Source organism: Martes martes, assembly GCF_963455335.1.
Source record: "Martes martes genome assembly, chromosome: 4".
Classification (NCBI taxonomy): domain Eukaryota; kingdom Metazoa; phylum Chordata; class Mammalia; order Carnivora; family Mustelidae; genus Martes; species Martes martes.
In genome coordinates, this window is record NC_137891.1 from 99,385,527 (window position 1) to 99,411,702 (window position 26,176).

At 60.0% G+C, this 26,176-nt stretch overlaps 1 protein-coding gene across 2 annotated transcripts; it reads right to left on the reverse strand.

The window, feature by feature from the left end:
• Positions 1-1,083: 1,083 nt before the first annotated feature.
• Positions 1,084-25,860, reverse strand: CELSR2 (cadherin EGF LAG seven-pass G-type receptor 2; the record flags this gene model as incomplete). Of its 2 annotated transcripts, none has more annotated exons than XM_080802262.1 (34): positions 1,084-2,690; positions 3,161-3,395; positions 3,543-3,713; positions 3,842-4,036; positions 4,143-4,231; positions 4,466-4,593; positions 5,210-5,332; positions 5,422-5,548; positions 5,642-5,721; positions 5,872-5,984; positions 6,264-6,438; positions 6,739-6,939; positions 7,067-7,193; positions 7,281-7,448; positions 7,607-7,787; positions 7,874-8,002; positions 8,110-8,293; positions 8,760-8,969; positions 9,181-9,275; positions 9,997-10,098; positions 10,256-10,439; positions 11,057-11,177; positions 11,345-11,486; positions 11,719-11,893; positions 11,977-12,264; positions 12,554-12,720; positions 13,084-13,209; positions 13,361-13,524; positions 13,902-14,059; positions 14,449-14,537; positions 14,715-14,830; positions 15,261-15,483; positions 17,346-17,993; positions 22,536-25,860. In XM_080802262.1, the coding sequence occupies 34 exons, from the start codon at positions 25,858-25,860 to the stop codon at positions 2,669-2,671; spliced, it is 8,781 nt and encodes a 2,926-aa protein (XP_080658388.1). In that variant the 3' UTR covers positions 1,084-2,668. The 2 variants fall into 2 exon arrangements, with proteins under 2 accessions (XP_080658388.1, XP_080658387.1); XM_080802261.1 differs by having other exon boundaries at positions 1,084-2,832.
• Positions 25,861-26,176: the final 316 nt, after the last annotated feature.

The window sequence follows — 26,176 nt, forward strand, 5'->3', positions numbered from 1 at the left end:
ACTGAGGTGTGGCCAGCAGATGGCACCTGTGTGTGGTTTGGGAGGCAAAAGGAGCTGCAGCCCCGTGTGCTGTTGCCACCTGGTGGCCAGAAAGGGTAAGGCCTGTTCCCTGTGCCCTCGGTCAAGCTTGAATTTCATAACCCCCACCTGCCCTGCCCCCATCCTGCTGCAAACCTGCTTAAGCAACATCCAGGAGACTTTGCAAGCTAGGGAGGAGGCCCACCTGCCACAGCTGCCCTTCTTGCTCAGCTACCTGCTTCCTTCCCTTTGGGCTTGCTTTCTATTTTTCTCTGTATGCACTCTACCCCCAACCCTCCTCAGGAGCAACAATGAGGGAAGCCAACATTTACTGGCCTCTTACTATGCACTGTGAACTGTTCTAAGCACTTTACATGTGTTAACTCATTTAATTCTCATAAAAGCTCAATTAGGCGGATGCTGTTGTCATCCTCATTTTGCAGGCAGAGAAACTAAGGCTCAGAGAGCTTAAGTCACTGGGTCTGGTTCCAAGGTTTGTGCTCTTCATCACTATCCTCTATGGCCCCCGTGTTAACTCCCCAGCTAGTTTGCTGACCAGAGCCTTGGAAAACAGAAAAACGCCAACAGAAAAAATGTTGCAGAGCACGTAGGTGGCTTGAATGTGAATTGTTGCTCCATTTCTAATGGGAAAACACACACAATGACCCAGAGGAGTGGAGTCAGAAGGGTACGTCGTCACTGAGCCACTCAGCTACTCTGCCCTCCCTGTCTCCCGAATTTTGACCCCAGGACTCAGCCCTGAGGGGCTGGACTGGAAACCTGCCTGCTCTTTGCAGCCGCTCCACTGAAAATGTGTCCCTCCTGTCCTGATAAAAGGATACCCTCCTGCCGCCTGCCACATCTTCCTTGGACACACCAGGACATGGGCTCTGTGCTGATGAGGCTATCTGGAGAGCACCGATGGGGTGCTGGTGGCAAGGCTAGCTCACTGGCCAAGTGACATCCGAGTCCCCTGACCTCTGCCCTCCCAGGGCCCTGCCTGCTCGTGTTTTCCAGAGCCTCGCTCCAGAAGCACAGGACACCCCACAGAAACAAGATGATGGTGCTCAACCCGCACAGAACGACAGTTTATTCAGTGGTATGGGGAAATGAAAAAAAACAAACACAAAACCCTACTGTATTTACAGTAACAATCAAACTGTACAATCTGATGGTTAGTATCAAGTTAGCATCCAGCATCTTTGTATTTTTTAAGTCAAGTCATCAGTAGTTAAAAACCAGTTAAATTTTTAACCCTTTGTAGGAATTGCTGAGGGGAGGGTTCAGGGGGAGAATCCATGGCAGAAAACTGAGCAACCAGCCTTACACGTGAGAAACAGGAACATTTTTTTTTCCCACCCATAGCCTCTTTTTCTAGCCACCTGCTCCAGAAGAAAGTCAGTGACAAGTGGGGAATACATGCTCAGCATACACGGTAACTCAAATGAACAGTGGTTGGCAAAACTGGGATAGCAGGAGGAGAGGAGGCAAGAGATGAGAGCCTGGAGCGAGGGAAAGGGCCTCAACCCCCCCATGCCAGGAATGCTGGGTACCCACCTGACCTGTCATGGCCACATCAGACCCCCTGGGACCGGACATGAACCCATCCCGACATAAAAAGCAAATAAATAAAAATATATATTAACTCTCTCTTCGCAGGGAGCTTAGGATGGGCGTGGGAGAAGGGGAAGAAAGAGGAACAGGACCTGGTCCTTTGAAGAAGAGAGCCAATTCCGAAAAGGGGTTAAAAATAGAACACATCTCAGAGGCCGCAGTAATCAGACAAAATGGGATTTGTCTGATCTTGTGGGGGTGGCTGCGTGGACACCAGAACCCGGACTTGAGACCTGTGCTTGAGACTTCTGGGGGCAACTGAGCCAGCCCCGGCCTTACTCTTCCTCCCTGTCCCACCCACACCACAGCAAAGAAGCGCAACTGAACACGTGACTGGCCTTCCCCGGGCGGGTCAGGCAGGGAAATGAAGCACTTTTGGGTCAGCGAACTGAGCAAACGCCTGGGCTGTAGCACGTGGCCAGAGTCCAGGGAAAGGAGAGGGGCTGGGGTGGCCCGGCCTCCACCCAGGGGCACGGGTTCCCCTCAAAATGTGTTCATGCAGCATTTGGGGGTCCGGGGGCACGGAGTCCTTCTGCCCCCTCTCCGGACGGGCCTTTTTCAGTTCCTGGGAGGGGCAGCACAGGCAGGGTGAGGAGTGCCCTTGACCTTGACGCCCTCACCACACTGAGGCCCGCCGGGGTGCAGCCGTCAGGGCTCGATGCCCTGGGTGCATGTGGCTTTGTCCTTTCCTTTTGGTGATGGCAAATGAGGGGCAGGCCCCCCGAGAGTCCCTCTCCTCCCAGAGGCACAGCAGATGGGAAACTGAGGAGAGGCTGGGAAGTATCCTGGGAGGTCCTATCCTCTTTGGGAAGGGAAAGGGGATTCAGTTTCCAGCATATAAAAAAAATTAATCCCTGAAGTCATGAAGAGTGGAGATCCTTTTTTAAATTCTTTTTTTCCTCTTTTCTGAAAAACTTTGTCTTGGAGATGTTGGCCCCAGGGGTCCAAAGTGCAGTGAAGGGGATGGTGGGGGAGGGAGTTGGCACTAGATGGCCTTGGGTGGGGTGGGTGCCCCTCCCGGCAAGGCCCAGGCTCCTCAGATGGACGTTTCGTCGCTGCTGCGGGCAGGCGGTGGGGAGCAGGGGCAGGATAAAGCACAAGACAGGAGTGGGGCATGAGTGCAGCTGGGGAAGGTAAGGGAGCCGCAGGGTGTAGGAACCACCGGCCCAGGGTTAATGCAGGAAGTTAAAGAAGAGAAATCTGGAGAGGCAGGAAAGGAAAGTGACAGAAAAGGCAGACAGGGGGTTAGTTGGAGCAGAGAAGACAGTGAGAAGCTTCCACCAGGAGAAGGAAACAGGAAAGCAACCCCCAGCTCCCCACCCTCCCTCACTTCGCCTGATGCAGGCTGAGCTGACCCCACCGGCCCCCATGGTTTGCGGGCACGTCACAGTAAGGGAGCTGGGCTACACCAACCCATTGGTTCCCCGACTGCCGGCCAGAGCAGCCTGGGGAGGCCTGGAAGTGGCTCTGAGCTCAGCCAGGGCCTCTGTGGGGCTGCCCCCTGTCCCACCCAGCCATCCCCACTCACTCGGAGCCCGACGAGTCCTCATCCACTGTGCCCGCCTTGATACTCATGGCGATGGGCATGACCCCGTTCAGCTGCTCCTGGAGACTCTGCCGGGGAGGAGGGCGGGGAGGGGGCCCGCCCCGGCTGCCCTCGCTGGCTGAGGAGCCCCTAGAAGACCCTGTGCCTTGCTCCAGGGGTAGCCGTAAAAGGCTGCTCTTCTCACTGATGGTGGGTAGACACTTCTTCTTGAGGATGCCTGTGGGCCGGGGTAGGGGGGCAGGCGCCATGAGGAGCAGGTGGTGGGTCAGGGAGCTGCCCTAGAGAGCCCTACCAGCCACAGGGCAAATGTGAGGTGGGAGGCTGCCAAATGGGGGACCATGGCAGCCAGGAATGCCCCACTCACCTTTGTGAGGTTGGGCAGAGGGGCCTGGAAGGGGGCCAAGGGACCCCTCCCGAGGCAGGGCATCTCCATTCTCCCACGGGCGCTCCTCAGAGGCCCCATTGCCACTACTCTCCTTTGCTGTGGTCCCAAAGTCTCCTGGCCAGGGGGCCTTCCCAGGCCCTGGGCCCCCATCTGGTGGAGAAAGGATGTAGATAAGGCCCAGAGAAGGCAGACAACTAGGAAAGTCACCACCCCAGGAGTCCCTGGCTCTCTGCCCTCCCACTGCCCCTGCAAAGGCCACAGCCCTGGCTCTGGCCCACCCTTGGGGGTACTGTGCAAGGGCAGTCTCTCGGTGCCAGGCCCCAGCAGGCTGTCCCAGCCCGGCTCTCCAGGGAAGACGGCCCCTTCTTCCTCCTCTTCTTCCTCCTCCTCGCTGTCTGATGAGTGAGTAGAGGCATAGGAGCCACTCTGGTCATCTTCCAGGGATAGGTCACTGTCAGAGTCTGTGTCAGGGTCTGGGAGACAGGGAAGAGATCAGAGCTGACCCATCTGCCTCTGCACGCCTTCTGCAAAAGCCAGGCAGCTGCCCCCCGACTGGCCAGCATGAGCTTCCTTTCTCACCATGCTGCTGGTCTTGACCTTCCAGGAATAGGCTGCCTGGGTCCCCCAGGCCGGGGGGCCCTTGGCCGGGGTTGAGTGTGGACTCTTCCCTGAGAAGACAAGACCACGCTGGAGGGCTCAGCCCAGCCCCTTGCCCAGTGTCCCATTCTTTTCTCTCTCTCCGGGTTCCCAGTTCCTGCCCTGAGCCCCTCCTGCTTCTAATTTAAGTTGTCACGCGTGTCAGCCCTCTGTGTGCTATACGACTCCCAGCAGGTGGCTGGCCTGGCCTCCAGCATGCGTGGTGCTCTGAGCCCCTTGCCGATGCCCCAAACCCCAACACTCACCTCAGCAGAAAGGGGATGTAGCTGGGCTGACTCTTGCCCGAGCGGCTGGCACTGTGCAGAGAGCCGGCTGAGTCTCCGTAGGGCTGGTACAGCCGCCCATCTGCATAGGGGCTGGGGCAGTTGTAGGACTAGGCAGGGAACGGAGTGGTCAATAAGTGGGGGAGCAGGATGGGGTGGCCCCAGGATGGGGAGTGGAAGGGCCGAGGGAGCTTGCCCTAAGGTCTACCTCCCACATGCCCAGCTCTGGAGGAGAGAGGACCCATCTCTCAGCCACGCACAACCCCATATCAGGGCCTGGTAGTGGATGTAGCTCTGACCTAGCTGTGCCAGACCTGTGTACCCTAAGCACCCCGGACTCAGCTCCACGAGACGGCTACCTGGTAAAAACTGGTACCAGGAATGATCTCCCAAGAGTGTGTTGGGAGACACAAAATTTACCAAGATGCACCAGGGATTCTCAGACGTTGGGTACCCGTGACTGCATCACTCGTCTTGGCCCCTTCCTGGCCTTGTTCTTCCTAGCTTCACTCCCATCTTCTCTTGAGTCAAACCCTCCTTGCCAGCCCCAAATCCTGCTCTTCCCGGGCCACACATACCATTTCCCCAGCCCTTCCTCCTCCCGAGAAAGGATGTTGGAGTGAAGAAAGAGTGGGGCACAAAGCACAGAGAACGAGCTCTTTGGGGCTCCTGCCTCTTCCTCCCGGCCCCAGAGCCCTCCACGTCCCCGGCCCCTGGCCCCCTCACCGAGGTCAGGGTGGACTTGGTAGTCAGTGCAGGGTCAGGGCTAGCCTTGCGGCTGCAGGCAAACTTGACCGCTTTCCGGACCTCCTTGCTAAGCACCACGTAGGAGAGGAGGATGAAGGGGCCCTGGCAGGCAACAGGCAGAAGCTAAGTGCCTGTCTGGGCCCCCCACAGCCAGGTCCCACCCCCCACCTCCACGGGGCACGGCCAGGCACCTGGACACAATTGCAGGCAGCAAAGAGGTAGTGGAAGAGAAGGGTGTCACTGTTGACAGACAGCAGTGCCAGCAGCCACGTGGCGCTCAGCAGCAGGAGGACGGCAAAGGAGGGCCGCAGGCCTGAGCTGGAGAGGAGGGGCTATGAGCCCGGCCCGGAGGCCCCCTGCACTGCCGCCAGCCCACTGCCCACTGCCCAGGCACCCACACCCCATACTCACACGGGGCCTTTCTTCTCGAAGCCCTGCCGCTGGGCAGCACAGGAGGCCCGGGCCGCCAGGATGTACAGAAAGACACTCATCTAGTGGGGCAAGAGATTGAGGAGGGGCATCATCAGGGGACAGACAGCAACTACCCCACCCCACGGGGGCCCAGCAGTTACACCACTCCTGAAGGGCACCCTGAGGACACACGCAGCTGGCTGGCCCTCAGCCCACTCTCTGACACCTACTGAGACTGCGAACGCCACAGGACCAGCAAAACTCCAGATGAGCGTGTCGTAGATGGACAGCCAACAGAAGTCCGGGTTCCCATAGCCCTCAGGGTCCAGGCCCACAGCTAGACCTGGGGGTACGGTGACAACAGCAGGGGAAGCAGTGATAGGGCCTTGGGAATCAGTCAGGGGTCACGTGGGCTCATGGGGCCAGGTGCAGGGGATGAAGGGCTCCACCCACCCTGTGTCCCTGCCCCAGGACGGGGAGCCCAGCCCCTGGTGGGCAGCATCAGGGGCTGAGAGGGGGACTCGGCCTGGGGCACAGGGGCGTGGGTGGAGAGAACATGGCACGAAGGTTGACCCCGGGCTTGGAAATGTAGAGCCTCAGACCGGGAATGGGGTGGGGGTACCTGTGATGAAGGCGGGCACGCCCCAGCCCAGCATGTAGTAGAAGCGCATAGGGCCAGCATTGACGTCGCGCACCTCGGTGAGCGCCCGGTACAGGTGCAGGGCCTCCAACAAGGCCCAGGAGAAGGTGCAGAGGTACAGGAAGTGCAGCAGGATGGCAATGACTGTGCAAGCAAACTGGGGGCCCAGCCATGCCAGGTCAGTGACCAGGGCACTCCCAGGGCATGGATTCTAACTTATTAGGCAGACAGGGAGGGCCGGGGTGTTGGGTGGTACTTCGGGAAGTCTGGGCCAGAGAGAGGTGCCGGGGAAGTGAGGGGGAGCTCGAGAACAGGAAACCGTGGGCTGGGTGTGGGGCTGAGCTCATCGGAGCTGCTGCTGCCGAAGGGACTGGGGCAGACAGCCAGGCAGGACTCCTAGGGAGCTGGGGAGGATTGCGAGCTGTGGATGGTTTCTGGGTAGGGAAAGAGATCTTACAGGGAGGTCAGCCTGGTTGATTCCTAGGAGGAAGACCAGCTGCGCCAGGCCCAGGGTAGCAGTCAGGTTCCGTCGGATGCCATGCTGGTTGGAGCGGAGGGCACGCAGGACCGTGAGGAAGAGGAAGGCGAGCAGCAGGGCAGCCAAGGTGACCCCTAGGGCCACATAGGTCAGTGTCTTCAGCGGCAAGATCTCCCCATTCTGCAGGGCAGGGGAGCCAGAAGAGTTAGGAAGGGCCGGGCCTGAGCATCCAGCCCAGAGCCCTGGGCCCCCACCCCTAGCTCCATGCATGCCCCTGGCCCCCCAGCCCCCCACTGGGGGGTCTAACCTCCCGCCGGGACACATCCATTAGCACGGCGAAGCTCGTCATGTGGTTGCACTGGCAGCTGACATGGCTCTCGTTACGGAAGACGACCTCACAGCCTCGGGCGGACCAGCCACCAGTGCCGCTGACCCTGCGGGAGGGGAGGCAGGGTCAGGAGATGAAGAGAGGAAGGCACCCAGGGGCCTGGCTCTCTGCCCAAAGTCCAGCGCAGGCTCACAGGATGGAATGGTTCCAGAAGACACAGATGGGCTTGGTGCGTTCTTCTGTCTCCAGCAGCCGGAACTGCACGGTGACCGGCTTGTCCAGAGCTCGGGGCAGCAGCTCCTCGTCATCATGGACGCTGATACTCACCACGGGCGTGTTGATGACCGGCCGTTTGGGGACTCTGATGAGGAACAGGTAGGCATACAGTCACTAGGGCCATCTGGTGGCTGAGGGGACACCCCGCAATGCTGGGGGATACCCCCAGCCCTGGCCTCTCTCATGCTCCCGCACTCACCCGCCCTGCATCCCCACCCCATCCTCATGTCTTTGGCCGCTCACCTCAGGCTGCGCTTGTCTGGGTCATAGTTATGGGGCAGCAGCCCAGCCAGGGTGCGGTAGATGATGACACTGGCCACAGCCTCACCCTGGCTCAGCTCCGGGTGCCGCCGCTGACGCCGGGCCAGCTCCTCAGGCTCCTGGGCCTCTCCAGGGACCGCGGGCCGGACCACGGTTGGTGTTTCTAGGATCAGGACACTGTACACTCAGCTGGGCCCTGCACAGATGCCCCAGCCGGGCTCCCGACCCCCACTGCAGCTCCCCACTGACCTCGAAAGACAGAATCAGGCAGAATGACTGTCGTCTCAAGGTCTGGGGGCCGTTCCCCGCGCAGCGCCTCATAGCGGGGCAGCTTGGCCCCAGCAAAGTTCCCCTTGTCCAAGCGAACCACAGAGATGACTGGGGAGAGGATCACAGTTCAGACCCTTGGCCAGGCAGGTGGGCACCCAACCCAGCAGGCCGTGCCCGGGGGTTTGTGCACAAGCCCCACCCTGACCCAGGCTCACCAATGTTGGGCGTGACGATGGTGAAGGGGTTCAGGTAGGTGTGTCGCATATTCTGGGCCAGCGCGCTGGCGTAGGCCTCGTAGTGCTGGAGCAGCCAGGCTGTGCCGCCCTCCGTCTGCTGGATCAGCTCCCAGTGCCGCTTGTTGGCTGCGTCTAGGAGGGCGCTGCCCACCCGCAGCAGGTTCTAGGGTGGGCGTGGTCACGGTGCTATAACCCGGGGCTTTCGCATCCCTGCCACCTGGCACACCTGTGCCTAGACCAGCCAGGGCGGCCCATCCGAACCATGCCCCTCCCTCAGACCTACTCTCCTCCTTCTGTAGCTAAGGGCTTCTGGGCCCTGGGCCTGGACCCCCACCCAGGTATTAGAGGCTGACCTCTCCCCACTGTGGCACAGTGGGCAGGGCCTCTGCGCGGAGGAGCCTGGTTACACCAGGCCCCAATACAAACATTAGTTTTTATCAGCACCTTACTAGAAAAAGAGCTAGAAAGAGATACTCTAAATTCCACGGCTCAAGAGAGCTCCTGGAGGCCTCAGGCCAGTGGGGAGGTCCCTCCCCAAAGGCAGGGGTGGCCCCCAAGTTGCCCCAGGAACAGGCTCACTCACCATGACCCCCATCTAACCAGCCAGCCCTGCCCCATCCAAGCCCCACCTCGGTGAAGTGCACATCTTGTGTGGCGGACAGCCCAAAGCCCCGCTGGGCGCTCTCGTGCGCCAGCAGCCGTGTGGCCAGCTGGTAGGCCACCTTGACGTCGCTGCCAAAGTAGCCTGCCGTGTGCTGCGTGGCATTGCGCAGAAGCAGGGCCAGTCGCTGGGAGCGCCCAGAGTCCAGGCCCGATTCGTTCCGCTGCAGCCGCTCAGCCTAGGATGGAGCCAGACAGGACAGGGAGCAAGGGAGGTCAGCACAGGAGGACAGAGCTGGAACTCAGGAATAAAAGGGCCTCAGGAAAGGGGAGAAGTGGCCACTCCGTATGGAGGCCCCGGGAGGCAGGGCCTGGAGTTTCAGAAGCCCCTCTCTCAAAGCCGGCAGCAGGGAGGGGAGAGAGGAGCTAGCGATGAAGAGATTCACTTACAAAGCCCTTCAGCTCTGAGAAGGTGACCGACGTGCAGTTGAAAAGGCTTGGGGGGAGCCACCCCCTGTGCTCATCACAGTGGCGCACGGCGGTCCCTGGGGGGAGGAAGCCCAGAGGGCAGGCCTCAGGAGAGATACAGGAGGCTTCCAGGACCTGCCCGAGTCCCTGGGGTCCAGCACCTCATGGGCCAGAGACAGGAATAAGCCAACAAGGGCCCTGCCCTCCTCCAGCCCAGCTCAGAAGAGGAAGACAACTCTGGAGAACACTAGAGCCCAGACCTCTGCCAGATTGGCCCGAGGGAGGACTCCAGGAGCACGGGGTGTGTGTTCCCCTCAAGACCCCAGCATCGCAGCCCCTATGCTGCTATCAGTCTGGGCTCCCTGCCGCTCTCTGCTTATGAACTCTGATTATCATCGATCCAAGGACCAGCACCAACCCCTATCCTGGGGGGATCTTATACCCGACAGCCCCTAACCCCCAGACTGCCTTCCTTGTGAGTGGCAAGACTCCCAATCCAGGGCGTGAGCTGCAGATGGGAATGCTGTGTGATTCCTCTTCGAATCTCTAGAATCCATCCCCATGGCAGGCACGCTGCAGCTTTGTCAGCATTGTTGATAAGAGTTCAAGATAGAGGTGCCCCTTATCCCGGCAACTGGGAGCAAAGGAACACAGCACCAAGGAAGGAAGGGACATGGAGTCTCCAGGACCTGGAGACCACAGAGAGGTCCCGGGATTTGCAGCCAGGGGCTTCCCACCCTCATCCCAGGGATGAGAGGCTGAGTCCACAATATCACATTCTAGGCTTCCAGCACCTACCGAAGGAGCCTTTGGGGCAGGGGGCAGCAGCAGGCAGCCCGAAGCGAGTACGGGGCCACCAGATCCCAGCCTCGATGGCCCGTGGGCAGCTGTCGTAATTCACTGCAAGGAAGTACACAGGGTCACCCAGAAGCAGCTGCCCCCCTGGAGCTGTGCTTGGGCTTCCGGCCCTCCCTCAGCAGCCTCAGGCCTGCAACCAGCCCGTGCTCCTGGCCTGGCGCACAGCAGGAGAGCCACCGACCCATCGTGGGAATCCTACCTTCACAGCCATTAGTGGTGACCTCAGCAAAGGGGTTGTCACACCGGTCACACTGGCGCCCAATGACGCCTGGCTTGCATGGACACTGGCCATCCTCAGGGTCACAGACGCGGGACAAAGAGCCCGTGGGGTAGCAGTCACAGAGGAGGCAGGTGGGGCTGCCCGGGGGCCGATAGTGGTTCTCCTGAGAGGGAGGACAGACAACATGGATCACTGGCTCACGCTCTGTCTCTCTGGGATGCTCATGGGTCTTTTAGGCTGTGGCCCCTCTAGAGAGAGGCTCGCTGACTTTAGATCCCCCCAGGAGCAGTATTCAAAATATTTAGGGGCCCATGGGTGGCTCAGTCAGTTAAGTGTCTGCCTTCAGCTCACATTATGATCCCAGGGTCCTGGAATCAAGCCCCACATCGGGCTCCCTGTTCAGCAGCAGCCTGCTTCTCCCTCTGCCCCTACCCCTACTCCTGTGCACACGGGCTCACTCTCACACACTCTCTCTCTTGCAAAAACAAAATCATAAAAAAAAAAAAAATTTAACTAGTAAAAATTTGCAGGGTAGCCCATCAATAAGACACCAACCAGTCAGAGTGGGCTGCAAACAGCCAGTACAGCTGGCCTAGAGCTCCATGGTAAAGTACAGGTCTCGGGTCCCCCCAAACAGCAGACACAGAAGAGCACGTGGCTGCCTGTATCCCCCCTCTTAGCAAGAGCACATAGCCCTGAGCTCTCTGTGGGAAGGCTTTCCCCACTGCCTTCCCTCACGGGCCCAGACAGCCATGTGGAGGCCCAGGTCAGGGCAGTCACCTTGCAGTGGCACTCGCCGCTTGTCTTGTTGCAGTCTGGGTCGAAGCCTTTGCTGACGTCACAGTTGCACGGGCCGCACGTGGGGTGTCCCCACCAGCCTCGGGGGCAAGGTTGGTCAATCCTGCAGAGAGGGGCCCAGGCAGACATGAGCTCCCTCTGCCATGCCCGCCTGCTGCAGCCTCGTGTGACCCTTCTGACAGTGGCTGTAGTTCAACCCAGTTCCCGGTGCTCTGAGGGACCCCCTCCCACACCCCAGGGACAGGCTGCTGCACTTCTGGGTCCACTCACCTGGTCTCACAATATGGCCCAAGGTAATTTTGGGGACACTCGCAAGTGTAGCCATGGGGGGCGCTGGGCTTTCGGATACACACAGACTGATGCTCACATGGGTTCAGGTCACACACATTAGTACAGTTGTCACCATAGTAACCTGGGACCGTAAAGATGACAGAGGGTCAATCCCTACCCTTCCCTGGCACTTTGTTTAAACCTGCTCTCACTCCGCCACCTTCCACCTGAGAACCCTAGAGGCTGGCCACAGCTTTGTAGTGCAGGAGACACGGCTCAGAGAGGTCATGTGATTGGCCTTGGGTCACACAGCAGAGCTGAAGTGAGACCCCGGGACCCGCCCACCTGCTCATTTCCCTGGGCGCCTGGCACACCTGGATCACAGCTGCAGGAATAGCTGTCCCAGTCATCACTGCAGTAGCTGTTGGCAGGACACGGGTTCGAGTCACAGGGGTCTGGCAGGCTGCAGCCTGGCTCCACATTGATGCTCTCCCCGCGGCTAGGGTCCAGACCGCTAACCCCCTCGGGCGTCTCGCTTACCCTCACACCCTGGGAGGGACACAAGCAATGTTGGCCCTCTGTGAAGCAGGCCTCCTGATGGAGAGGAGGGGAAGGCAGAGGAGGCCGCCCACCTGCAAACAGCCCCGGAAGCCACGGGTCACGCCACCGACCGGCCCCGGCACTCCCCCGACGGTAATGTTGCTCAGGTGCAGCCCATGCAGCCGGGGCCCGAGGTTGCCCTCCGCCTGCTGCTGCCCATAGTCGAAGGACAGGATGGCATGGCCGGGGCCCCCACTGGCTCCTAGTGCCAGCTGTGCATGGTGCCAGTCGCCGTCGTTGGCCCGGCCTGGCTCCAGCCAGAGAGATGAGGCCTGGAGCCCTGTGCCCTCCACACTCAGCACCACGTGGCCTTCCCTTAGCTTCACCAGAAGAAAAGAAAAAAGGGTCAGCAGCCTGCCTTCATCGGCTCTTCCAGCGCACTGCCCTTCTGCTGGACCACCAAACCCATCCTCTGGCATCGCTAAGGCCCCAGAGGAAAAGGCATTATTTCCCTTGCGGCCAATAGATGGCAGCAGTGATCCAACAAGTGGACGGAGCTGCTTCTGGCTTGGAGAAAGGAAAGACCCCGCCCAGCCCTCTAAGACCAGCCCCGGAGGCTATCAGGGCCCAGCTCAGGGCCCGCCTGCCCCCTACCCCTCCCTGCTTCACCTGCAGGGTGATGGTGCTGCGCCCCCTGGTGACAGCCTGCAGCAGGACACCGTTGGCCTGACGTGTGCGGAACATGAGGCTGAGGTGCCAGGGCTGGGAGATGGGCAGCGAAAGGCCGTGCCAGGCCACCAGGCTGCTGCCCAGGAAGCGCTGTGGGTTGGCCATTTCTGGGGAGGCAGATAAAGGCAGACTCTGAGGGTGGAGTGGCCAAGTGCCCCAAGGGGTGTGATGCTCAGAGGGGCAGGCTCCGCTGGAGGTAGGGCACTGCCTCTCCCAGTGCCCACGCCCCGAGCCGGCCCCGCCCTCCAGAACATTTACCTGTCCGGGGCCTGCCCCACACTGTGCCCAGGCCTGCCTCTGACTGGGCCCTTTGTCTCCAGAGCTACCCTCTCAGGGCTCTGCCCAGACACGCTTTTCCGCCCACAGCCCAGCTTGGCTGGGCCCTGCCCAGTGCCTTCCCCGACCCTGCCAGCGTTCCCAGCATTGTCGACAGCTCTCAGGCCTTGGCCGCTGCTGGCAGCCTCTCCTACCCTGGGCACAGCTCTTGCCCCCGAAGCCCAGAGGACACTCGCAGCTGAATGCGTCCCACTGGTTCACACAGGTGCCCCCGTTGTTGCAAGTACTGCTGTCACATACGTTCTTCTTGGCAGGGCAGCCTAGAAGGGAGAGAAAGGGGCTCCCTCGGGGCTCCAAACTGGAAACCTGCGGCCGGAGGGGCCTCTGAAACCCCCAGCACGTCCCCATACCAGCACAGCCCTCCTTTCCACCCCAGGCTCCAGGCCTGGCCCCTGCCCCAGGCTCCCATACCAGGCACAGTGCCATTGTTGGCAATGAAGTCAGCCATGTCCACATGCCGGCTGTCCACCTGCAGGTTCCTCATGCAGCCCACAAAGTGCCGAGTGCGGACCGGGAAGCTCTCGGGCAGGTCGGGGACCCCACCCAGCAGCAGGGGCCCTGTCAGGTCCAGAGACCTGGAGGAGCAAAAATGGGGAGACTTCTGGCTCTTCCTTCTCCCCTCTCCCTGCCACCAGGCCAGGGAGACCAAGAGCCCAAGGGTCCCTGAAGAACAGCACAGGGGAAGGGAGGCACCCCAACCTGGAGCTGCTCTCACCTCACCTCATACCCACCCTCCAGACGCTGCTCTAATCCTCTATTCTTGCCGCTTCCACCCCCCTCCCCAAACCCCTGTAGAAGGCTGAGCAGGGGCTAAGGAAAGCAAGGGGAGGGAGGGCCTTCACCTGGATTGGTTTCCATTTCCAGGCCCCCTCAGGCCCACCACCTCAACCTGCCCTCCCTACCTGGTCCCACACTGCACCCCATGCCCCAGTCCTCCCCACACCCCACTCACTTTTTGCTGCCCCCCTGGGTGCCCTGGGCAGCACAGGAGTAGTTGCCCAGGACAGCTCCAAAGCGCAGGGCCACCCCCGTGTCACAGCCATCCACAGTCACCACAGCCACCTTCTGTTCCGATGGGCCCTGCGGGAGCCCCGTCTGCCCTAACAGTGGCTGCGGACAGAGATGGCAGACAAGGGGAACCATGAACAAGAAGCTCACAAGGTTCACGGGCCAGGCACCGAGACACCAGCACCTGCAAACACCCCTTTGTACACACGTGTGTGAGTGTATACACACATGCACATTCAGTGTGCTCACAGGACCTACGTGCTTACCTGCCTTCCTCAACAGTGACTGGAGTCCATACCTGTCTAATAGGACATGGAGCATCGAGCACCACACAGTGGTAAAAGGGGAATGGCCCAACCCACCCACCTCCCTCCCTTTCAGCCAGAAGTGCCATGACAAGCCCCCCCGCCCCTGGATAAAGCACCACCTCAGTCTGAACACCTGAGGCAAGGATAGAAGCCACTGACTCCCTGACCCCCTCTGACACCCACCTTATTGTAGTACTTCAGCTGCACCGTGTGCCACTGACCATCACTGACCCCTCCAGGCACGAATGGGGACACGGTGGTGGTCGACTCCCCTGGGGAAAGGACCCAGGTGAGCTGGGACAGCAGATGAGGGCTGGGAATGGGTGTACTCATGGTTGGGACTGGACCCAGGTTTGGCTGGGGGGAGGTGTGTGTGTGACTTGGGATCAGGGGCCAAGAGACCTAGGGCCTTTGGGAGATGGACAAGGACATGCAGCAAACGGGGTCACCTGCAGAGAAGGTGAGCTGGACCTGCTCCTGGATCACCTCGAGGGCCACAAAGTCATGCTTCTCGTTGAAGCGTCCGTTGTATAACAGCAGCCCATCACGCTCCTTGGTGGCGAACCTGAGTGGTAGTTGAGGGTAGGGGGCAGGGAATGGGGCACCTACCTAATCCCAAACACTCCAGCCACCTAACTAGCCCCTGATCCTACGCAGAACCCTCCAAAGGGCTGACACCGTGGTGCTTGGCTCCATGGGCCATGGAGCTCAAGTGTGGACGATGAGCCCACACCGGATCTGAAACCAGACCCCTGACCCCATGGCTCCCCACCCTTGAAAGTGGGTAGGAGGAGTGGTCAGTGACCCCAGTGGGTGAGGAAGGGCTGCTGGCACATTGCACAGGCAACTCAAAGTGCCGACCTGGCTCTGCCAACAACCTGCTCCCAGCACTTTCGCTGCCTGACCTCTCACTCTGTCTGTAGAAGGGGAGACACCCCAGGCTCCCACCGCCCTCCTTCACCACCACCACCCCCACCCAGTGCCCAGCCACTCACGAGAGGGCCAGGGTGAAGTGGAAGCGCTGGCGCAGGCCACGGAAGGTGATGAAGGAGCGGGCAGGGAAGCTGCGTGTGGTCACCTGGCAGTAGGGCTTCTCGAAGTCTCCAGACGGGCAGTCGCACTTGAAGCCACCCACCAGCAGGTTGACACAGGTGCCCCCATTCTTGCAGACACCTGGCGTGCAACGGCCTGAGCGGGCACTCACCTCGCAGTGCTCACCTGGGCAGGGGGAAAGGCAGGGTAATAACCAAGTGCCCGAGAAGGTGGAGGGGAACTGGGATGCCTCCCCGGGGTCCAGCCATACCTCCGTCAACACTCCCAAGTTCTCCCAAGCATCCTCACCACCCTCCCCTATACTGCTGCCCTGCAAGTTCTTGGAGCTCCCAGGCCCTTCTGTACTCCTATTTGGGGCTCAAGCGCACAGGTCTGCTGGGTCCCCTGGTCAGAAGGCCCAAGTCCTAGTAAGCCTCTGGTGTCACAGCTACGGAACAAGCCGGGAGGTGTTCTGTTCCCACAGGGGTGAATGTGCCTGGAGGAAAGAGCCTGCAGGACACCAGGGCTAGCGCCGAACCCTCTTCCTCCCTCCCTCCCACTGGTGCTTTTGTCCCTGTCAGGAGCCAAGATCAGTTTCCCTCAGTGCGGATGAGACTAGGCTTCCACTTGGATTGTCAGAGTTCTGGGTGGAGAGAGGGGGGTAGTTGGGGAGGGGGGTGTGAAGCTGGGGACTCTCAGGAATGGGGTAGAGAACTCCCACCCTGAGCCCTGGGGTCCAGACTGAGGCCCTCTGTGCACTTGGAAGATGCAAAAGAGCGGGGAACGAAGTCTTGGGAGCAGACCAGGATTTTAGTGGAGGAGCTGAAAATTCCAACAACATCAGATGGAAAATCCACCCCTTTCTCTCCCTCCCCATTCCCAGATTCTAGAGATAGGTTCTCAGCTCCTGTGCCTAGTGACTGGCTCTTGTTTCCATGGCAACTGTTGTTCGCCTACTCTAAGCCCCCCTCCCCATCCTCTTGGACAAAGACTCCCCTCCCATCCCCCAAGCCCTCCCCTCCTTTCCACCCCCACCCACAGCAGCAGCTGAGAGGAGTCAAGTCTGGCAAGTTCTGGGCAGGAAGATGCAGCAGGGAAGGCGGTGGGGTCTGCCTGCCACTGCTGGCAGAGCCAGTGGGCATGGCTGTGAAGGAGAAAGAATAAGGCTGAACCATCTGGGAAGGAAGGGCCCAAGGAGGAGAGGAGAAGGCGGTGTCCGGAGGAGAAGCAGGATCCTGCAGAGGGGCAGGAGCAGGAGCACAAAGCAGAGGCAGTGAGCCTCCCGGGGAGAGGCTGGGGAAGGGATGTGTAAAGACCCAGGTCACAGGCCCACGGGAAGGCCTCACCCTTCTTCCAGCACCTGGGCAGGAGTGGAGCTCTTCTGCTCAGGGTCACTCAGGCACAACGACCTTCTGAAACAATCCTGCCCCGCACCCAAACCCCTCCAGTTTCTTCTATGCCATCCCCTCAATGCCTGCGAAGGAAACCACTGCTTATAGCCCAAAAGGTGACTCTCAGCAATGGCGGAGACCAGGTCCCAGGCCCCACTTCAGGGCTAGTTAAGCTGTGGGGTGAGACTCAGAACAAGTCACCTGATGCCAGGGGTCTCTTAAATCACGGCCAACACCTTCCAAAGACTAGCTCTTTACATGTATTAAGTTAATTAAATTAATCCTTACAACCATGTTATGATGTAAGTAGATTCATTATCTCCATTTGAAAATAACAGAGACACAGACAGATTCAGTAATTTGCCCAAGGTCACGCAACTAACTACTCGTGGCAAAGCTGGAATACAAACCCAAGCGGGCTGCGTCTAGAGCTGGTGCAGACATCACTTGCGCTGCCTGAGATGGGGGGTGGAGGGCGAACTCTGAGAAGGGCTCCCCCCCTCCTTTCTCCCCAACAGGTGTAGAAAAGCAATTCAGATCTGCCTAGGGCCAGGGTAACCTCTACCTTACTCTGGAAAGAACGAAGCTGCCCGGGCCCTTGGCTAGGTCTGCGCCTGCGCCATGGTGTCAGCTCTGCAGGCCCCGCCCCCAGCTCACCTGTGTAGCCGTCGCGGCAGAGGCAGGTGTAGCCGCCCTCACGGCTGCGGCAGCGCCCGTGGGGGCCGCAGGGCCGTGAGTAGCAGAGGTCCACCTCAGTCTCGCAGTAGTCTCCCGTGAAGCCAGGCGGGCAGCGGCAGCGCAGACCTCCGACGGGGTGGATGGGCCGGAAGAGCACGGAGGAGGAGGCGATGAAGGGCGCGGAGGAGTCGAAGCGCAGCACCGACACGCAGCGCATATAGTTCTCGCAGGGCTCGCGCAGGCAAATGTTGTCGTCGAAGGGCAGCACGCGCTGAGCCGAGATGGCAGTGAGCAGGCTGCGGTTGAGGTACAGGCGCTCCTGCAGGTCCTCAGAGGGCAGGAAGGGCGGCCCACCCCCGGGCCCCGGGGGCTGGCCCACAGACAGGCTCACATTGAGGATGTGGCCGCCAGGGGCGTCGGTGTCCCGCTGCACGTTGAAGACCACCACGTGGTCTGGGGGGGTGGCCAGCGTGGCCGCCACCGCCTGGATAAAGAGCCCCAGTAGGGGCGAGAGGAAGCGCTCTGGCGACATGTCCTCTAGGCGCAGTGTGATGCTGTGCGTGAGCATCTCATCCGTGATGATGGTGACACGCAGTGCGCACTGGGCGGTCACACTGTGCACGCCGTCTGCAGAGAAATGACATGGGTCAGTACCTGACGTGGAGCTGGGGAGGGTGGGGATGCCAAGCCATAGACCTAGCACTGGGCAGGAGCGCCTCGAGAAGGGAGGGGGAGCTAAGATCTAGCCCACACACCCCTGCATTGCTCAGTTGCCACAATGGACTCCCTTTTCTAATTGGCAAAAGGGGCCCAAGAAACTACATGTATATCACCTGTAGACAAGTCACACCTTGAGGGATCAGCCCCCATAGACACTTACAGGGAGTTGATTTTCAGAAGTTCTCTTGGCATACTTTCCCAAAACCCTCCGTTGTGAAGAATGGTACATTTTTTAATGTTTGTGCACCTTTTCCCTGCCCAAGCTGTGAGTCTGGCTCCCTTATACCAGACTGGGCTTTCCTGCACAAGAACCCAATTTTCCTATGTCTTACCTGTCTATAGGGTCCAGAGCACCATGAGATACCCACAAAAACAATCATCCTGCCCCCTCCGCCTCTATATCTCAACACTACCATACCCCTGACCCTGGCTGTTCTCCCTCCTCCCCCACCAAAGCAGAGTGGGGGTGAACTGGGTCAGTGGGCCACCCAGTCCCCCTCCCACTGAGCCCCATAGCTGCTTGGGCGCAGGCCTACTATCCCCATAGCAACGCCCCACACAAAGCATTCTTCCTGCCCAACTCTCCAGGCTGCCGAAGATGCCCCGGGGCGGGGGGGGAGGGCTCACCCCAGGAAATCCAGCTGAGCCACCCTACCAGAGGCTGCAGCACCCGTTGCCTGATTCTGTGAGGGATGTGGGGGGCAGTGATGACAGGGTTGGGTGGCTCTCCAATCTGAAAGCCCAGAAGAGCCCCACTAGGCTGATCCCTCCTCTGGCCTTGGGCCTCCAGCTATTCATCGCCCACTTGGCTCACACATTGCACCCGAATGCCTGCCACACCTGTGGGCCACACACTCACTTATAAACAGCCAGGTGCTAACACACTCTAGTGTCTCACTCCACCCACACTCTAAGCCCAGAAATTCCGTACACACCTGAATGCACATATACATGGCAGTGGATTTTGTTTAGCTCTGAAATGAAAGCTGGAGGCCAGTGGGGAGGGGGAAATGGCTTGGCAGGGCTCTAAAGGGTATTCTTGTTTTTATTTATTACAATGTCCTACACATAGTAGGTGTTTAGTAAATAATGAGATGTTGATGGCTCCATAGTGAAATGGTCTTTAAAACACACAGTGGGGTGGGGGCAGAGGGTGCACCTGGGTGGCTCAGTCATTAGCATCTGCCTTCGGCTCAGGTCATGGTCTCAAGGTCCTGGGATCGAGCCCCATATCGGGCCCCTGGCTCAGCGGGAAGTGTGCTTCTCCCTCTACCTCTCCCCCCAACTTGTGCTCCCTCTCTCACATTCTGTCTCAAATAAATAAAATCTTTTTAAAAAATAAAAAATAAAAGACAGCAGGGGTCCCGAGTTGATGTTGAAAAGGACTCCCTGGCAGGAATGGGTCAGGAGATGGTATTTCTGGGGTGGGGTGGGAGTAGGAGAGGAAGCTGGGAATAGATTCTGCTTCTATGCCACACCTATCTGAGGTGGCTAACTACCCCAGGCAGCTCAGTTGAGCCTGGGAAGGCTGAAGGCAGAGACCCATCTAAGCCCCGTTCTCAGTCTACCCACCTGCCCTCCAACCTCATCACCTGAGACTGCTGAAGCCCGGCAGCTCTCACCAGCAAGCTTGCTTGTCATTACCCACTCCTCCCATTCCTGTCTACAGCCACCGAACATTCTGTGCCTTCCCACCTGGCCTATCCAGACACCACGCCACAGTCCTCCTACTTCTCTCACCTCCCCAAGCTCACCTACTCCAGGAAGCCTGCCAGATCGTGACCTCAGGCTCTGCTTTCCTCCCTTTCAGACTACCCTGCACTGGGGTATGGAGCTGGCACAGGCCTCTTGTGTACTTGGTGCCTCTGCCCATTGATTCCTTGATGGGATAATCACTCCAGGCAGAAAGTGGCCCAAGAATCTACACAGTGCCCCTAACTGATTAGGGAAGGGAGGAGGCAGTCAAAGCACATGAACGAAAGAAACCTCACCAGCACTCAGCCCTGGGAACAAGCGCTCCTCCCTGTGCCTCCCCTCGGCAGTCCCAGGCCCCGCCCGTGCCCCTCACCCAATGTGTCTCGTTGCTTCCCATCTGGTCTACCATCTGTGGCCACCTGCCCCCTCCTCTGTGGTCCCCCATCCCCAGCAATCAACGTACTGCTCAATCCTTGCTCTTTGTTCCTCTCCCCTGCCTTGACCTGGGTCACCCCTCAGGTGCCCAGGCAAGGTGGGAACAGGGGTCCCAGGTCCCAGACTGTGGCAGAATCAGACTCCAAGACTCTCTCCCCTGGCAGATATGCCAGTGGAAGCCATAGGCCTGGATAGGATCTGCCGCTCTGGGAGCTGACTGGACCATGCACAGGAGCTCCTGTGTGTCCCAGGAGAGTAAGAAAGAGGCAGGGAGAACTGGGGCTTCAGGAGAGCCATCCAGCCAGAGCTGGGGCAGCTTCAGCCCCAGGGAACAAGAGAGGGGGAAGGCAGAGAGGCACAAACGTGGAGACTGAACAGAGGAAAACAAAGATCCAGGAAAAAAGCCAGCAATGGAGAAACTGGGAAAGGAGGAGAGAGCCGCACAGGAGATCAGGAGAGGGCCACAGAGAGGGGCAGAGCAGGAGGGCCCCCATGGGCAGGGGCAGGGGCAGGGGCGGGAAAGAAAGAGAGACAAAGAACAAGAGAAGGGAAACAAAGGGGCAGTGGGAGTCAATTCCCCTCACCCCAGCCTCCCTGAACTTTGGGGTTGCCGTGGTGACTGCCTCCAAGGGTCAGGGCCGAGGGGACAGGATGGGGCCAGGGCTAGAGGGCCAGCCTGAGGCCTTCCCTTCTGTTCTAGGGGAGCTATCCTCAGGGGCTCTGTCCTGGTAGGAGCCTGCAGGGTGGGCGGGGCCTCCTCAGTGTCCTGCTACTCTCACCTAGGACAGGCTGTGGGGAGGACAAGAGGAAAAGCCCCTTCTTTTCCATCCCTCCTGGCTGCTTACTTCTCCCAGCACAGAGAAGGATAAAAGATCCAGGAACTCCAGCCCTTCACTTGCTCCTGGAGGGAAACTGAAGCTTCAAGAGGCACAAAACCTTGTCCATGACCTCTAAAAGCTCACATGCCTGGGTTCCCAGGGCCACCTGAAGAGTGGGGCAGGGGAGGCACCTGTCCGGGAAGGACCCAGAGCGGGGAGGGGGCTGAATCACACGCTGCATCCCACATGCCTCTCATTCCCCTCCAGGCCCAGACTTTCTGGGGTGACAAAAGTGCCAGACTCTTCTCTTCTATCCCTCCCTGATGTGTCTGAAGTGGGGAACCCTGGCCCATCCATCTGCGGGGGGGGCCCCTAAGAAGGGGCCCTCATGGGGGTGCCAGTGGTTCCCAAGCTTGGGGAAGGGACTCAGCAACCTGGGGCTGGCCCCCTCCTTCCCACTCCCCATAGCTGACGAAGACAGAATGCTGCCCCCACTCAACTCTCCTCCCCCAGCCCTCTGTCCAGGGAGTCTGCAGACTGAGCGCTTGGCCAAGCAGCAGGAATGCCCAGCCTGGGTCCTGGCCAGGATCCCACGCCCCAGGACTCTGTTCTTTCCCCACAAGAGCAGGGGGCTCTACCCTCAAAGGCCACCAGTCCCCTGGCTCATCCTTGTCCCACACCCCAGTCCCTGAGCCCAGACTGGTCACAGCCAGCAAAGAAGGCCCAGCAACCCCAAAACAGCTCGTGGGGTGGCAAGGGGGCCCAGGAGGCCTCAGCCTGCCCCTGGCTTCACTGCAGCCCCTCCCCCAAGCTGGACCCCGAACGGTGGCCTCTGACAGTGGGGTCTGTTTGGACAGAGACAATGAGCTCTGGCTTCACTTCCTGCTGGAGCTCTGAAGGGGTAGCCAGGCCAGGCTCTTTCTGCCTGGAGGGAAAAGAATGCACTAGACAAAGTCCCCCTCAGCCAGTCTGGGGCTCAGCCGGGAGCCAGAAGGGGCCAGAAGAGGCCCGACTGCAGGGTCCTGACCCCTTGGCAGCAACCCTGTGCCCCAGCACCCTCCGCTCTGTCAGAAGGCTGTTATGAGATCACAGGAATACCCTGCTGGGCATGAAGGGGTGCTGAGGGGGCAGCTCACCTCCCCCTCCCACACACACACATCACAGCCCTCTCTACCCCTCCCCCAGCTCTCCTGGCCCCCCAGTTCTCCACGTGCCTTTTTTCACAATCTTGGCAGCTGTAGCTAGGGGCAGCCTCGCAACACTTCCCCTGCCACGTCACACGGTGGTAGGCAGGGGGCAGCCAACCAAAGCAGCCCAGCCCAGCCTGGGGCGGCAGGTGGGGCCCCAGGATTCCTAGGGCTCCTTCCCAAGCTGCTCTGGCCCCTCAACCTCTGTGCCAGGCACTGGGCAGAGAGGTGGGTCAGCGGTTCCTCCTTGGACAGCTGCCCAGGCCCTCCCCCAGGGGCCACCCCCACCCAATGCCACCTGGGCCCTTCCTTACCTGACACCAGCACGCTCATGATGGCCTCCAGAGGACGGTTGTTGTCCAGTGCCCGGCTCAGCCTCAGCTCGCCTGTGGAGGCATTGAGCAGGACCAGGCTGAGTTCATTCCCCCGCTCAAAGCTGTAGGTCAGGCTGTCTGAAATGTCAGGGTCATGGGCAGGCACGCGGCCAATGGCACCTCCAGGAAAACTGCTTGAGCGGTTGGTGACATAGTTGTTGAAAAGGATCTCAAAGTTGCCCAGCACGGGTGGGTTGTCATTGCGGTCAAGCAGGCGGACGTGGACTGTGGCCCGGCTCACCAGGGGAGCCGACGTGGCCTGGATGACCAGGATGTATTCGGGCCGGTCCTCATAGTCCAAGTCCACCAAGGCAGTCAACTCCCCAGAGAAGATGTCCAGCTGGAAGACCTCAGGGATGTTGCCCTCCACGATCTGGTACATGATCTGGGCATTGGTGCCTTCGTCGGGGTCAGTGGCTGTGACGCGGGCCACAGCCAGGCCAATGGGGCTGTTCTCTTCCACAAACACATCAAACTCGTCCTGCTCGAAGACAGGTGGATTGTCATTCACATCCAACACGGTGACCGTCACTTCCATGGGCGTGCGGGCTGGAGGCATCCCCTTGTCTACCGCATATGCCCGCAAAACGTACTGGGCCACGTTCTCACGGTCTAGCCTCCGAAGCGTTCTCACGATGCCTGATGTGGACTCTACGATGAAGTCACCATCTCCATCATCGCCCCCTTGGAAGGTGTAGAAGACCCTGCCATTAAGGCCAGAGTCACGGTCAGTGGCTGAGATCTGCAGGACACTGGTGAAGGGGGGCACATCCTCATAGACGCTGCCCTGGTAGGAGTCACGCAGGAACTGTGGGGCGTTGTCATTCACATCATTCACCAGGATCTCCAGGTAGGTGGTGTCAGACTTCTGGGGAATGCCATTGTCGCGGGCGGTGATGGCCAGGGTATAGGACACTTGGTCCTCATAGTCTAGCTCAGCCTGGGTGGTGACAGCCCCTGTGTCGGCATCAATGCGGAACTGGGGGATACTATCCTCCATAAAGTAGGTGATGCGGGCATTCTCACCTGTGTCCTCATCTGTGGCGCTGATGAGCACCACCGTGGTGCCAGCGGGCCGATCCTCATTGACGTTCACCGTGTAGTGGGAGCTCTGAAAGACCGGACGATGGGTGTTGGCATCCGTGACATTCACTACCACCTGTGCCGTGTCCTGCCGCGTGCCGTCAGAGGCCGTGACCGCTAGTACATACTGCCGCTCAAGTTTGTAGTCCAACGGCAGGGCAAGTGACACCAGACCACCACCACTCTGGCTGGTGATGGAAAAGCGGTTGCGGGTGTTGCCGCTGGTGATCTGGTAGGTGATGACACTGTGGGCATCACGGTCCACAGCCGACACCGTCACCACACTGGTGCCCACGGCCGCATCCTCATTGAGTCTCACCGTGTACTCTGGTTGGGTGAAGGTGGGGTTGTTGTCGTTGACGTCTAGGATCGTCACGCTGACACTGGCTGAAGCAGTGAGCATTGGGGTGCCATGGTCCCGAGCTTCTACTCCAAAGCTATAGAAATCCACCTCTTCCCGGTCCAGCTCAGCTGCCACAGAGATCCAGCCTGTGCCATTGTTGATGGCAAAGGGGAAGTCATGTCCAACCCCAGCAAGGCGGTATTCCAGGCGGGCATTGTCACCTGCATCAGCATCGATGGCCTGGACATGGAGAACCAGGTAGCCTAAGGGGACACTCTCTAGCACAGTAGCCTGGAAGGGCGTGCTGACAAAGATAGGGGCATTGTCATTGATATCCAGGACTTGCACTGTCACTAGGCCAGAGACGTTGGAAAGCGGGGGGCGGCCGCCATCCTGTGCCCGAACCCGGAGGGTATACTCCTTGGTTGTCTCATAGTCAAGAGGGCTCACCACGTCCAGAGCCCCAGTCTGGGCATCCAGATAGAACTGTCCCCGAGCATTGCCACTCATGATGCTATAGTGCACCAGAGCGTTACTGCCCTTGTCTCTATCCGAGGCTGTGATGCGGAGTACTGGGGCCCCCGGGGTCACATCCTCACGCACCTGGACCACATAGCGCTTCTCACTGAACTGAGGGGCATTGTCATTGTCATCTTCCACAGACAGGAACACAGCAGCTGTGGCACTCCGTGGTCCCGGGTCCCGACCCTGGTCGCTTGCCTCCACTGTCAACTGATAGGATTCTACCTCTTCCCTATCCACGGGGCCACGGGTTCGGATCACCCCAGAGCGAGGGTCAATCTCAAAGACTTCTGAGGGGCTGCCTCCAGGCCCCTCTAACAAGCGGTACAGAATATTGGCATTGGGAGGAGCATCGCCGTCTGTAGCTCTGACAGTGAGCACCTCATAGCCAACCTCCAGGTTCTCCCTGAGGCTCTCCTTGTATTCCTGCTGCTCGAAAACAGGGTCGTGATCATTGGTGTCAGTCACCAAAATGGTGAGTGTGGCCAGGGCACTGCGTCGGGGCATGCCGTGATCCTGCGCCGTGACCCTGAAGACGTGGGTGCTCTTGGTCTCCCGATCCAGCTCTTCCGCTGTGGTTACAGCGCCAGTGATTGGGTCCAGAGAGAAGAAATGTTTGGAGCGGCTATCAAAGAGGGCATCCATGGTGTACTCAAGCCGGCCTGCCTCACCCTCATCTGGGTCAATGGCCCGCAGGGATGCCACCGGGGTTCCAGCTGGCTGGTTCTCAGGCACTGTGGCCTGGTAGCTGGGGGGCTGGAACTGGGGGGCTGTATTCACATTCCTTTTCCGACGCCCGCCCATGGACTCTTCTGTTGACCTTTCCCCTGCCCTGAGCCCTGGGGTCTGCACCAGCTTGCAGGACTGGCATCTCAGCCGTGGAGCCTTTAAGCACAGGTGTTCCTGGGGCAGGGTGAGCTTGCCCTGTGGGGAGAGGTGGCCTCCAATGCCCAAGAGGCGACAGCTCCATGGGCAGCCTTCAGGGGCTGGCGGCAGAGGGATGTGAGCTCCGGATTCTGGACACCAGACCCTGAGACCGTCGTGGTGGGGCACCAGGTGGCCAGTCAGCTCTGTCCCTGCATCCCTGCAGCGGCTGGTGTAGAGCCAGAGGTTGGAAGCTGAGGCTGGACAGAGCCAGCCCACGGGGGCACAGGCCCCTGAGGAGCCACGTCCCCCGGGCCCCAGGGAACGACAGGGCCCCACTTGGTCTCCCAGCAGTGGCGGCAGCAGCAGCAACAGTAGCAGCAACAGCGGCGGCGGCAGCGGCGGCGGCGGCAGTGGCGTTGGAAGGGGGGCGCGGGCTGCCCGGCTCTGCATCTCTCCCTGCTCCCGGCCGGCCGGGTCAGCGGCGGCGGCGGCTCCTCCTCCGGCTCCAGCCGGCCCCGCCGCGCCTCATGCCCGGGCCGGGGCGCCGGTCCCCGGGGGCCACTCGAGCGCCCCTCGGGGCCTGCGCCTCGCTGCCTCGGCGGGGCCCGGCGCTGAGCCCTCCGACGCACCCGGGCTCGCACCGCTCCCGGCCCGCGCCCGGGTCACCCCGACCACAGCGGGCTGGCGCTGCGCCTCCACTTGCGCGCCCGGCTCTCGCCACCTGCGCCCGCGGGCCCCGCGCGCCCCTGGCCCTGCCGACTCCCCG